The sequence below is a fragment of the Ambystoma mexicanum genome, chromosome 8 (assembly GCF_040938575.1).
Source record: "Ambystoma mexicanum isolate Mex_15411 chromosome 8, UKY_AmexF1_1, whole genome shotgun sequence".
Taxonomy (NCBI): domain Eukaryota; kingdom Metazoa; phylum Chordata; class Amphibia; order Caudata; family Ambystomatidae; genus Ambystoma; species Ambystoma mexicanum.
In genome coordinates, this window is record NC_090929.1 from 299821128 (window position 1) to 299835530 (window position 14403).

The 14403-nt window shown below is 46.0% G+C and overlaps 1 protein-coding gene across 14 annotated transcripts in view; it reads right to left on the bottom strand.

Annotated features, from left to right (window-relative positions):
• EHMT1 (euchromatic histone lysine methyltransferase 1) overlaps window positions 1-14403 on the bottom strand; it is a 2375011-nt gene that overhangs the window by 178401 nt on the left and 2182207 nt on the right. For 12 of the 14 annotated variants that reach the window (XM_069609713.1, XM_069609701.1, XM_069609703.1 and 9 more), the window contains 2 exons: window positions 4096-4173; window positions 2847-2971 (listed from right to left, as the gene is read on the bottom strand). In XM_069609713.1, the coding sequence (XP_069465814.1) occupies window positions 2847-2971; window positions 4096-4173 (203 nt within the window). The remainder of the gene's footprint in view (window positions 1-2846; window positions 2972-4095; window positions 4174-14403) is intronic. The other 2 variants (XM_069609714.1, XM_069609712.1) reach the window with 1 other exon arrangement.

Sequence of the window (14403 nt, forward strand, 5' to 3'; positions counted from 1 at the left end):
TTTTCAATGCGATAACCGTAAAGTCAGACGTTTTGTTCGATGTTCATCTAGTTTACCTTCGGGCTGTCGTGCATAGCCTTCTGGATGCTAGGGAATGTATCCACAGCATGACCTACCTTTGGCCCTATGGAGCTGGTTGTGAGGAAACTATTTGCGTTTCCTCTGTCTCTTGCTGTTCGGCGTCACTTTCGAAACAGATTGCCCTCTTCTTGTGCCTTGAGAGCTTACACGGTTGTGGAAGATTCGTCCAATTTCTTTTCGGCCTGCATAGGCTGCCCACGTTTTAGTTTGACGCTCTATTAAGAGTTTTCAGTCTAAAAACTTTGCAGGATTTACACTGGGAGTCGTGATCCCTTGAAATACAGCTATTTACAGAGAGTGTTCTTGCAAGAGAATTGGATATTGCCCCTAGGGCAGAATTTAAAGGTAATCTTCTTAATTAGGTAGCCAGGAAACTGGCAACCTAGCATGTGTAAGTGAAATTGCAATTGGGTTTAAAGGCATTCTAGAACACAAGTGTGTGTATGGAGTGTAACTTAAAGTAAGAGGAGAATGGGCCAACTAGACCTGAGATGACAGCCGATTATTGAAATCATAACAGCATTACATTTATTGTACAAATACAATTAGATAAAAAATTTAGCAGTTGCATCAACACAATTGGGCTCTATATACCAAAACCACATCCTTATTCATTCAAAAATTCCACATGCATTCATCATACTCATATCTTCAAACAAACTGGCGATATATCATTAATACCACAATTCCAAATCAAATAAATGTCAGTTTGGCACTATTATTTTCCAATGTGACCCTCCGTCTATATTCAGGGGTTTAGAAAACTGTTGTCGACATGTTTCGTTTCAGTTCTCTCAACAAGGGTGGGGGTCCCCTTGTCCGTTAATTTGTGGTCAACCTTCTTCAAGACGGAGTGCAATCGCTAATTCCGCGTTGTCTCTTCATAACATACAAAGTTGGGGATGTGTGGCTAAAGAGCCTCGATTCTAGAAAAGTAAAAATATGGAAGACTGAGTTAGTCTTGTATTGTCACCTCTGTTGTTTAAAACCCTTCACTAAGTAAAGAATACAGCTGTATTGCTTAGCTATATAAAGCCGACTCACCTCCTCTGGATTATCAGGGGCTGTGAACCGGTATGGTGGAGTGGATCCTTGAGTGTGTGCTCACGCTTGTGGTGCCTCACATCATGTCGTGTGTCCTATGGTGTAAAGGACAATGCCTCAGAACTGTCTGGGTATGAAATTCGTGGCTATATATGTCGCCACGTGGGCTAATACTCACTATTGTAGAGAGTTGTTAATAGACCAAAGTCGCGAAACCAGAGCCAAAAGGAATGCCATTTTTCAGGTGTGTGGTTAGTGCGCCTGCAGAGGAGGGAACAAACACATCGGAGCAGAGCGTCACCTATTTTGTGAATTATCAAATGCGACTAAGTATCTCTAAGAAGAGGTATGCTTACTTGAAATGGCCGTCTGCTGCTGGTGCTAGAAAGGCTGCAGGTTGCTGGGTGCACATAAAATTGCTTCTTGCAGGTCACAGGCTAATGCGCCGTACGTGGTAGGAGACCTCGCTCTGTATTAATCAGACTGACAAGGTAACGTTAGTCAGAATACTGTTTGAACTGTACGCAGTTCCCTATGGTGGCTGTGCGGGGATTTGCTTACCTTGTGATTCAAGAATGGTTTGCTGCCGGCTGCAGAAACATGTCGACAACAGTTTTTTAAACCCCTGAATATAGACAGAGGGGCACATTGTAAATTAATAGAGTGCCAAACTGACATTTATTTGATTTTAAATTGTGGTATTAATGATATATCACCAGTTTGTTTGAAGGTATATGTGTATGATGAATGTATGTGGAATTTGTGAATGAATAAGGCATGGAGGGATGTGTTTTTGGTATATAGAGCCCAATTGTGTTGATGTAACTGCTACATTTTTTATCTAATTGTATTTGGCCAATAAATGTAATGCTATTATGATTTAAATAGTCAGCTGTCATCTCAGGTCTAGTTGGCCCATTCTCCTCTTACTTTAATGTTGAATTGCCTGGAGGGCCATAGACTGTAATCAGGCTTCCCTTACATATTTTTCTGGAGTGTAACTTAGCCCTTTCCCACTCTTTCTACTGCATCTCCTTTAAGGCATGGTGCGACTTTCGGCGTTCTGTCCAGGGTCTGGTGACAGTACATGACAAAAGTCTCTCTCGCCGTGTTCGTCTTTCAGTGAAGCAGGCCCCGGTTAGGCCTCGCTCAATCTCCACGTTCCTCCTCTTGGGAACTCAGTTCTTTGCATCCAACCTCTGTGGCAGAAAAAAACAATCCGAGGATGTGGACGCGTGAAGGATCATAGGACTCGTACAATTAGGGTAGGAATAGTGTTACAGGTTGGGGTTCTGACAGCGCCCAATTGTTTTCAATTCAGAAAAACAATATGTAATACTCCGGCCCAACCACTACATGGCAGCCTATGCAAAACATGTGGCTTTAAGTGGATTCACAAGTTCAAGAAACAATATTACGGGGAAGAGATTTTTAAATTATAAGGTAGGAACATTTATAACAGAAGGAGGATTTTAAACAAAGTGTGGTGGATCCCACCAAGTCCATGAGTCGTCATTGGAGGCATACAGGCTAAGAGCATTAGGGAGTCCAGCAGTAATTTATAAATGGTGTAATTATCCACTTATCCGGACATCAAACTTAAAAAAGATATTAAGAAAGTGGAGGAAAAGGGATTTCTTCTAAAAAAAAAAACTGTTTTGGATAAGACACCCCCATTTAACTCTGCACAACACTGACAAATAGAAAACCAAAAAAGTTACCTCACTGACCTCAGCCCATTCTGCACCACACGATTGCGACATGTTCTCCAACAGGAGCAGGCGTGGTTACACTCAAAGATCAATGGTGGCTCCATCATATTAAACTCAGGAAGGAGTTGGCCGCTCTGTAAAGGTGACATTGTAATTTATCATGTTAAAAGTTTTGATTTGATCTTCTTAAATGGCAGCAAAGCACCAAAAGCTCACAGGATCGCAAGTGCACATAAGATTGAGAAAACAAAACATCCAAAAAGAAAATGCTGGACTTGTGGGTGGGTGTAAATGTTATGAATTCACGGTACCAGCATTACAGGTCTGTATGTACTGAAAATTAAAGGTGCTTTGCAAAGCTGCCCAATTCAAAGGGCATATTGATAGTTGGATTATTAATCAAGTACCTAGAGACTGGTGCCCAGCCACATCATCTTCCTTCCTACATTTATTTATTTTTCCTCAATTATTCTGGAGGTGAATCAAAACTTCAACCAAAAATATTTCAGTAAAAAAATTCTTGGAGTTGACATTCTAGCAGCAAAAAATAAATACATAAAAATTGGCGGTGAAAATTGACAGGGTGACGGGAACTGATCACAGCTGTGAGATATGCATGGGAACAAATTGTGGATAACTAGACATGGTCTAGATCGGTGTGGTGTATTTGTAAAGCTGTGGTTTCAATAATTAGTGGGATGTGTGGCAAGCTTGACATGGAGGTGGAACATTTGAAATGGTTCTGTATGTCAGTATTGTCTATTAATTGTAGGACTTGGACTGTAGAGAACAGAAGGCAAAAATCCTGATCAAGAATATGAAATAATCACAATTGAATGTTATTAAACCGGACTAGATTTTAGTATTTGACGGATCAACTATACCAAACCTTATTATTTAAGTTGAGACTAAAAGTATGCATCAACTGGAGGAGGTAAGCATGCAAAATACATTTCAATTGCATGTTTGTACTATGACAAAAAATAAGTATGTTTGATAAAATTGTATAAAACTGCAAAGTTCAACTAGGATACTGAGCAAATAAGTTCGATCACATGAAGAGTGAAGCTGTAGAGTGAATGTGTAACGGAGGCAAGTTATTGTGTGTATATTTTCAGGTCTTAACTCAAGTGATATGCAAGATTCAGATTGTTCAGGTCTGTGTGAGTGGGTAAAAAAGTGTAGGCGCGTGCGTAAAACAAACAGTGTTGCAGGAAGTTGAATATATTGCAGACATCAGAGGATAATGCATCCTTACCTTGTCATACCAGCAGCGCATACTGAGCTGGCCACACATGCAGTTACTGGAAGAGCAGTCATCTATGCACACGCAGTACTGAAACACAAGGAGGAAAATACTTAAATCCCGATATTAGGACAACAACGGCACAACATACAACACAAATACACTATATCCGGTCAGTAGGTTTAAGGAATCCCCCCCAGCACAGAGTGGCCCCAAACAGGCAATACTTGACTTACAAAGACTCAGGTTTATACCACATGGAACTTCAAGCATCCTCTTCAGATAGTTTGCACATGAGAAGTTGGGGAAACATCTTTGAGCGTGAAAAGATGAAACTCTGAGGTAAAGTTACCAATGAAATTCTTGATGTTAAAGCATGAGGTAATGACTAACCATGTGTTTGTTGGATGATTGCTACTCAAAGCGGCACGACTATTTAGAAAACTAGGTGGCAACGGAACATGCATCAGGACACTTGTAATGTAAGCATGAGATTTCTCTATCCATGCCAAAGTGATCAGCAGAATTGGGATCCCTTGCATTTGTCACAAAGTTCAAGCACACCCACTCTGTGTGAGAAAGTGGCCATCCCACAGCTTGCTCTGTACTGGGGCTGCACCCTACTGAAACAAAAACTTGAATTAACACAAGGAGGCTAAAGAAGACATCTTCGATACAGTAGAGGATCTCATCTTCCAAGAGATTGCATGCCTTGGATGTGAAAACAAAATACGATTGTAAACTGGAAAGAAGTATTGAAAGCCATACATTTCACAACAATGCATGTATTGGGATGAATCCAAACATTCCTGCAGACCCAAATCAAACTGGTTAACAATTTGCACGCACAAACATTTGCATGACTTGCAGCATAAACAATTGCATTTTAGTCCTACTCAACTACTTATTGATGGCCAGAAATTTAAGACAGAATAGGGTCCATAAATGAGACCTTTTCAACTTTAATGTTTTTCGATGAAAAGTAAAAGTATGTGTTGGGTAGGTATTCTTTTTTGAGTGAAATTCTCCCCACTTAGCGAGTCAACCAGCATTTTTGCTGGACTATTGGATTTTTGGACTGATTCTCCTGAGGGAGTAGGCTACTTTTTCCACACTCATTCATTGTTTTACTCCGGACCTGGGAACCCTTTCGACCTCTTTTTGGTACTTTTTAATTGAGTTACGCTTTCCTACAACTTGTCTGGCATTTACCTTTTCCTATTGCAGCACACAACAATTTCTGTACAGTGTTGCTGGGAGTTCCTAGAGCGTCCATTTTTATTTTACCTGTGATAACACGTTACCAGGGCAGGGGAACACTTTGTCCCACCTGTATTTTATTTTACGATATCAGCACACCCAACCTCAAGTGGAGTGCTGAGGGGAAACAATGCCTCCCTTTTCTCGCCTCTCCAGTAGCTTTTTGGTTACTGTGACCAGATCATCTGACATGCTGGTGGCAGTGTATCTTTTTACACAACTTTTTGTGGACTTTTGTTGCAGGCTGTCTTCGCAGGTGCGGTAAAGGACTCCAGGGTCACCTGCCTAAAATGGGGGCTATACATTTTAAAGCATGGTTATCAATGACTTGGTGTTTCCTGAGCCGCCTTCTACCTAGCTTGGTGCGGGAGTTTTTGATGGGTCTTTTGTCTTTGGTGTGCTTCCCTTGGAAAGCCACGAAAGCCGAGTGCCTCAGAGGACAGGAACTGGGGGAGGTGACAAACTCACATGGTCCTTGTCCTGCATTGTGCCTGCCTGGAACCAGTTTGCACTAGAAAGCTGGCTGTCCCCATTGGACAGCCACCACCCCAAGTTTAAATGGTGCATGTATGGTTATTGGTGGACTCGGCTGGTGTTTATGGATAGATCTGAGGGTCCTGGAGCTGAAACTCAGTCGACCACTGGAACCAAGATTCCGACGAAGAAGAAGAAGAAAGTCCGTAGCCACATCCAGCGACCACCCGAGCAGTCTGAGTAACAGCTGCCCCGGAGAAGACCATTTCCTCCCTTGGACTGGTGAGCCTAACTAGTCCCAAGCTGTTAGGGAGAATTCTCATTTATGTGCCAATTCCCATCAACCTTAGAGACCCCAAGCTCTTTTGGTGGACTTTAGGACTTTTTCATTTTAACCCTGGAGTGAGTGAGACCTTTTTCTCACTCGCTCATGTGTTTTGACCTGATATGGATGATGGGTTTCCACTGTTTTTGGAGTCTGACAAACTTCATAGGCATCTACTTTGTGTATGGCGACACACAGCACCTTTGGTGCAGTGTCACAGGGAAATCTTTTAGATTTCTCATAAGGTTTAAATACCTTTTAATTGTGTGAAATACTATTCACAAGAATAGTAAAGTAAAATTGACTTTACTTACCTTTTCTCTTCGTAGGTCCAGCACACGCCATCTTATGTGGAGTGCTGGGGGTTACGTAGTAGCCCCTTATCCTACATTCAAATGTAACATTTTTATGTTACCCTCACTACTTCAAATGGCTGTTGGCAGTGGTTTAATTTTCCTACCATTGTGCTACCTTAGTCTTAACTCTCAGCAGCAGTACAGCGCCCATGGGTGACCATTTTGTCAAAATGGCCCCGGTCGTCTTTTTTCGCCATTTTGTTTGTGAGGTCTTTCTTGTGTTGTGCGTCGAGGCAGATTTGAGCCATTGGTTCGTTTTGCTTTTGGTGGGATTCAGCCCTGAAGCCCGCCTCTGGCTCCAATGTGTCTGGAAAGGCAGGATGTGAGGGAGGTTCCCCGAAGCTCCCCTGTCCCTTGTCTCTAGGAATGCCTGAATGCAACCAGTCCTGATTGGTTGGCTGGCTGTCCTTTGAGGACAGCCACCCTGGTGTGCGATAGACAGCCTAGGCTGTGCATGAATGGGCAACATTTGCTTAAAAGGCGAAGGTTTTGGGTCTAGAAGCAGAGTCGACCACTGGGAGAAATACCCAACGAAGAAACTATGAACAAAGCCTTGCTGCATCCTTCTGGACCTTTGAATTGCCTGGTGAAGCCCTGCTCCACAGAGAAGCTCCGGAAGGGACGACTTCTTCACTTGGGTTAGTGGGACCAACTAACCCCGAGATGGACTCCACTGCACCATCTTCCCCAACTGGTTGTACATCTTCGCTGCTGCAAGTGCCGAGTGCCAGGGGTCGAGGAATCCGTAGTCGAGTGCAACATCTGAAATCCGGCTAGAAGCTCCAGGAGTCTCCTAAGTACCCACCAGGAGCATGATGACCAGAGCTCGAGTCCCCTCACCAGAGTACAGGAGCCAAGGAGTGAAGGAAGCCCAACCAGTATCTGAGATCCAGGAAAGCGCTGAAACTGTGAAGTGCTGCTGAACCGAAAAGAGCCCGTAGCTGCCGACAAACTCGCAACAACCGTCTCAGGAGCCCTCCAAACGTCCTCCCTCTTGTTGCAACGACTGAGACTCAGGAACACAGTCTGCACCGCTGTAGCAAGACAGAAGCCAGCTGGAGCTGGACCACTCTTCTTCAAACCAGAGGTACCGTTTAGACTTGGGGTACTTACCTCATTGTCTTTTAGCTTTGCTTTTCTCAGCTGGAATTTGAAGTGGCTTACTTTTAGAGTTGATTCTAACTCCCTTTTTCACAGGTTTGACAGTTTGTGACCCTACAAGTGATTTTCTAAAACTCTCTAACTTTGTGCAAGACTTTGATTCTAAGAAGTGCCTCAGCTTCATAGACTGTTTCAAATTGACTTTGGCTGTCCTGGCTCACTGCAAACGCTTCTAGCCCATGACTTTGATATTGTTTGTCCCTCATAGGTGGTAACTTGTTTTAGACTGTTAATGCTGGGAAAGATTTAAAGTGTGCTCACATTTAATGAGAACCCGTTTAATCTTTTTCCTTCCTTAAATCTTTCCTTTCTGCAACCTCAGAATCTGCAAAGTATAACTAGTGCGATATATATAAATGCCATTACTGTCCTTGTAAATGAAGCCCCCTCAGGGTGTAGGAATTGTGTAAGAAGCATATTCAAAGATTATTCAATAACTTGTTCTGATTCTGAAAAGTACTTTTAAAATATATTTACATTGTTACATAAATTGCCTTTTTAAAGAATGCTTATTTAAAAATTGATGTTAAATATTTTTACCAGAAACCTTGAGTGTAAGTGTTACTTGGCTACTTGTATTTACGGATTTCAATTGTACAGCTCTACACAGCTCATGTACAGCTCTAGCCGGTCAAGTGGCACAGTGAGTAGAGCGCCCGCTTTGACATCAGTGCAGAGCCTGCTGATGCAGGTTTGAATCCCGGCGGGGCCAAACTCAGCCTTTCATCCTTCCGAGGTCGATAAATGAGCACCACACACCGTGGGTAATAATAAGCAGCGCTCAGATACCTGAGGGTTCGTAGCGCTATATAAATGCCATATTATTATTATTACAGCTCACATTTACCCCTCTTGAGATAGGCCTGGCTGCTTAGTCACACTACCAACTTGTGTAGTACAGACCTATACCAAAGGTGGGTTACCTAAGTGTTGTGTAGTCTCACACAGTGCGACTGCATCAATTCTTACCCAACACAAGCCAAACTGCATTTTGCGCCCTCCCTGAAAGAGCTGAGACCTTCACGGCCCGCAATTAGCCAATGCCTGGGGTCCTGTGCCATTTTGTTGTGCAACGTCTTCCGAAGGGCGGTTGTATCTGAAACTTTGTGGACATCCTTCTGGAACTGCAGAGACTGGACCCCGCTCCTGAAAGTCCTCTCAGCCGAGACATGGACCAGAGAACCGGAGCAAAGTCTACTGCATGACAACAGTCCTTCATCTGGACTTTCAAAATTGTACTAACGAGACAGTGCTGCAAAGATCCTCTGCTGGGCATCCAACCACAAGAGAGCGACAACCAGGTCCTCTCCAAGTTCTTCATTCCCGTCATCAAGATTCAGAAACCTGAACCAGGGACTGCTGCCAACTCACCATGGAGACAGTCCTGCTGCATCAGATTTTTTTCTTAGAGGTACTGCCCTGCCCCATGTTACTTACCGCAAGCATTGCTTTGTTGACCCTGTGCTTTTGAGGGGTGCAGATAGCTGCATCTCGCACCCCTCAAAGGCCTGCCTTGGCGTGGACAACCAATTGTGCTCTACCTTGCTGAAGGACACTTGTCCTTGGGGCAATCGGACTAGGAAAACTTAATTTCCTTGCTCCGTGAAACCGGACAGTTAACAACCCGCAAACCTAACCATCACTGCTAAACTCTGCTCATTTGAGCCCTGAACTCTGCTTTCTTACCTTCCTCAGCCCTTGGTCACTGTGCCCCAGTGTCCCCGCCGACTTTGTGAGACGCACATACGACAGGGTTGTACTTTCTAAGAATGGTAACTTTTGATAACTTCAACTTAGCCTACATTTTTATTAAGTTTGCATATATGTCTCAGGAGGTTTGATTATGTGATTTGTCACCATTATTCTGAAGTATCTAACTATGAATATTGCAACTGTTCTCATTTTAAATCATTGTGTGATAGTACTGATCTTACTTGAACACTACAAGCCTGGGTGTATATAAATAAATGCCTATTTCTTTTATACAACTCAAGTGCGTAAGAGCTTCTCTGAACTAAGCGTATGCTCTGAATTCTGTGTGGCTCACTACAACCCTCCTAGACCAAATCTTGCTGCCCATCCACAGCTACAAAAGCTTTGGGTAGTTCAGGCTAAACCTAAGGAGTGCAACCCTGCTCATACAAGGTGGGTTTTCTAAGTCACAGACAGGACTTTGGCAACACCCCCCTAACAGCAGAAATCATCGGGTACTAGTGTTAAGGCAGTATTCGGCTTATGGGGATTCTAGGACCATACCTCAAACTTTCACCCATTCCCTTTTTTGGCTCTCTTGCCTATTTCTGGCGGGAAGGAGCATTTCTCCTTAAATCCCACTACCATTTCAACCCTATTCCTCCACTTACTGTATATATGGGCCTGAAACCCATAAGGCTCCTAGTCCGAGGGTTACCTCTCCGGCCCCCATTTTTGCCCTAGAGTGATATCATCCTACAATGGTTTTAGAAATTAGGCTGGTGGGGGGTGCTGCTGAGGAGCAGACAAGATGGTGGCCTGAGCTCGTTGGTCTGGCGCAGCAGAATTCTGAAGTGAAAAATCCTGCTGTGTGCCGACTTATACGATTTCTGGCAGTGCGGCATCGTTGTGGAGGATGTACTACTGTCGGGGGCTGAAACCCGAGCAATTCTGGTGCTTTGATCCCCTGAAAGCAGAGCCGTGGCGAGTAGAGAGGAGGCGGCGGCGCGGCAGAGACCACAAAGAGAGACAGCACCCCGCGGGCTGTCGAGGCGGTCAGAGGCCATTGGAGATCAGCCCGTGCTGCAGTGGGATATTGGCCTCCGAGGGGGCCTGAGCACTTTCACCACTGGAGCTTTGTGCCATTGCAGAGCCCCGGACTTCGCCCTGCTGTAGTTTCTCCAGCCACCTGCTGCGTCCCAGCCAGGTTCACTTTCCTGCTGCAGCGCCGAGCCTCAGGAGGATCTGCGCACGGGGAGTGGCACGCTCCTTTTAAAAGTGAGTGCCTGGGGGGTATGCATCCCAAGATGACTGATTTGGCCGCTGGCGGCGGTGGACAGCGGCCTGAATATAAGTGAGGATAGGGATTTCCTGTGGCATGGTACCCGAAAAACAGAGTGGCATTATGGAAGCTGCAGAATTTGTATGAAAAAGGGGGGATAAAACTGCCTAATTTTGAGGTTATGTGGCAAGCCAGCTGCAATATGTGGCTAAGTGGCTCTCAGATGAAGCTAGCCCTGAATTTCGGCTATTTGGACACGATTCTGCCCCATTTCACCTAAGAGAGATGATCTGGCTGCCCAAGGCCGAAATGAGAGAGCGCCCCAGTATCATGATGCTTGGGTGGCAGATGTGGCGTCGGACATGCCAGATGATGGAGAATACATTCCCATGCTCCCCGCAGATACCGCTGGTTGCATTGGCAGGGGAAGATATGCAGCTAAGGGCGATAATCAGGACCCATTGGGAGTCGTGGGGCTAGTAACGCTAGGAGACGTCTGGCAAGAGGGGGGCATTTTGGGTTTTGAAGCTCTTGGGGAGTAAACGGGATTGCATATGGGCCAGTACATCACATATCACAGAATGGTGCAGAGAATTCGGAAAACATGGCCTGAAACCGTACTGGAAGAAGAACCAGATGCTATCATAGAGGTAAGATATGATATTTCGGAAGGGGGGCATGAGATCTCTAGACTATATGAGATGGTGATGTCTAAGGTTGGGAAGGATTTGACGCAATTGAGACTAGATTGGGAAGCGGAAGTAGGAACCCCGATAGAGATGGGGATGGGGATGTGGGAACGTGCCCTGGGATACCACAAGAAGGTGTCAAGAAATGCGAGACTAAAACAGATACAACTATATATAACGCACAGAGCAAATATGACATCTATGAGGATATCCAGGTTTGAAAACGCTGGACGGCAAGCATGTCCCAAGTGCGATGAGGAAAAAGCTGACATGACATGTTTTGGTCATGCCCAGTAATTGAGCGTTTCTGGGGAGAAGTGGCACAAAAACTAGTGGAAAAGGGGGTCACGATAATCATAGATACAGCTTGGGCCTGCTTGCTGGGAGGGTTCCCGAGTCAGTACTTAAACATGTTAGCAAACTGAAAGATTTAGCATATGTGCTTGCTAAACGAAGGATTGCCATGGGATGGAAGACTTGTCATAGGCCACGGGTAGAGGTGTGGTGGAAAGAGTTACAGAAATGGGCAGAGGCAGAAACAATGGTATGGCTAGAGGCAAGCACTGTAGGGGGGAGGAAGAGACAGGTACCCTGATGGCATGAAAATCATTAATAGCGGAATTGTTTGGAGCAATACAAGATCGGGCAGAATCTACGGAAAGTGAGATGAGACCCCGCCACGTGCGGCAGATACAGAGCGCAAAGGACAAACAGGCTCATGAAGAGGGGTGGGAGGGTGGGGGCAGTGACCAAGATTGAGTATTGTACAAGTGTATTGTTGTAAATTGCACTGGATGTTTGGTTGTATTGTTGTTTGGTTTGATTACATTTAATAAAACTTTTTTTTTTTTTAAAGTGAGGAGGTGGAGCACCTTCTACAGCCAGGGAACGTGGGGCAAAGCCCAATTGTGAGGAGCAGCGAGCTGTGGGAGGCTCCCCACGGCAGAGCTGGTGGGTGGTGAATGAGAGCTCCTGGTACTACAGAGTTATCCTTGAGAAGGGCCTCTTGTGCCTGATGGACCTGTGTGGCTGAACTTTGCATTATCTGCCCAGCTGGATTTGAACAAGTATTTTTCCCCGCATAGCCTCTTGAGTGAGGACACAAACCGACAGACGTCCGGTCCCCTGCTCCTGAACGGAACAGAGGTGTGTTGGTGCTGGCAGTCCCAGTTGTTTACTCAATTGAGAGTTGGTGCTGAGCTTCTCTGGGCACCGCTGGCCCCTGCTATGTTCTCCTTGCCGTATGGCCCCTCGATTGCAGCTCATAGATCTGGTGCCCAGCCTTTGGAAGCTAAGTGGAAAGTTAATTTATAGGTGCAGGCGGTGCCTGTGCCCTGCCCTGGCTGACCTTTGGTGCTGGACTGTACCTGGGGTCTGGCATAATTGTCAGCTCCCCTGACCACGTGGCCTGATACTTGTCTGGTGGAGTGACCTGGATACTGGTGCCTGCTCGGGTTCCACGTTTTGCTTGGTGGAGGTGAAACTGCTCTGTGCAGAGAGCGAGCACACTGCAGAGAGTGGCACACACAGGGTGGAGTGACCACACGGATGGTCATTGTTGCATGATGACAAAAGGGGCAGGAAAGAAGAAAGGGCTGATGGATACATGGAACAAGTTACCTGCAACTGTTATTCTCCAGCATGGGGTCTGGCATGGATTCACATGCTCATGAATAAAGAATACATAGCAGTACATAAATACACAACCACGGGAGGTGGCAAGACTCAACAGAAGCAGTTACTCTTACCTCCTCACCAGGCTCACCTTCAAGCGAACAGGTTGCAAAGCACTGCTTGGCCGACCCTGGATTCCTCTCTAGAATCCCTGTCGAAGCAGTAGAATCTTGTGAAGGGTGCATAGACCTCCATGTAGCAGCACTGCAGATGTCCAGCAGGGGCACACGAGACAGGAACGCTGACGCATGTATCGCTCAGGTGGAATGGGCTCTCGGACGGCCTGGCAGCAGTCGGTTTGCCACCCAGTGACAGTACGTGATACAGCCGGCAAGTCTCCTGAAACAGAACTAAAGTTCACGAAAATTTGTGACGTCTTCCCGAAACTCTTTGTGCATGCCACATAGAACATCAGAACATGCGCCACATCCAGCCAGTGCAAAGTCCTTTCTGTCGGTGACAAAGGTGTCAGAAAAAACAGGCAACACCAAAGGCTCATTGGGATGGAATTCCAATGGGACCTTTGGGATGAGGGAGGGGTGTGTCCGCAGAACCAGCCTCGTCTCTTGGAAAGTCAAATAAGGCAGCTTGCAGGACAGGGCCCGGATCTCTCCCACCCTCCTGGCAGAGGTGATGGCCATGAGGAACGCTCTCTTCCACGAAAAGAACTTAAGGAGCTTGATGCATAGGCTGGAAAGGGCCCCCTCCATGAGCCTCGTCAGCACCACGTTGAGTTCCCACGCCGGGGCAGGCACCTTCATCGGTGGGAACGATCGAAATAATCCTTTAAGGAACTCCTTGACTAGACGGTGTGACCAAAGAAGACCGTCCCGGAGACCTGGTGTAGCAGGAGATAGCCACCAGATGCACTTTGATGGAAGCGTGGGATAGCCCTGCCTTAGCCAAAGATAACAAATACAGAATGATCTGAGGGGGCGTGGCCCTCAGAGGGTTGATCACCCGGGACCGGCACCAAGTCACAAACTACTTGCTCTTGTGCTCGTTGCACTTCAAAGTCGACGATGTCCTGGCTCTGACCTCCCTGTAGTCTGCCGGTAGCTCGTACCCACCGAACTGTAAGGTTGCAGGAGCCAGGCCTTCAGGTTCAGCGATCCTGGGTTGTGGTGCATGCAGGATTGCGCCTCCTTCTGACAAGCAGATACGCGACCACTGGTAGATTGACTGGAGGGGACGTCGAAAGACCGTGAAGGTTCCGGGTACCAAATCTGCCTCAGCCACGCTGGTTGCGATGAGGATCATCTTGCACCGGCACCTTTTGAGTTGACTGATTACTCGTAGTAGCAGAGACAATGGCGGGAACGTGTACAGGAACAGGCCTTCCCACGGGAAGCAGAACGCGTCCCCCATGCTCCCCAGTTGGTGGAAACTGATGGCGAACCTCTGGCA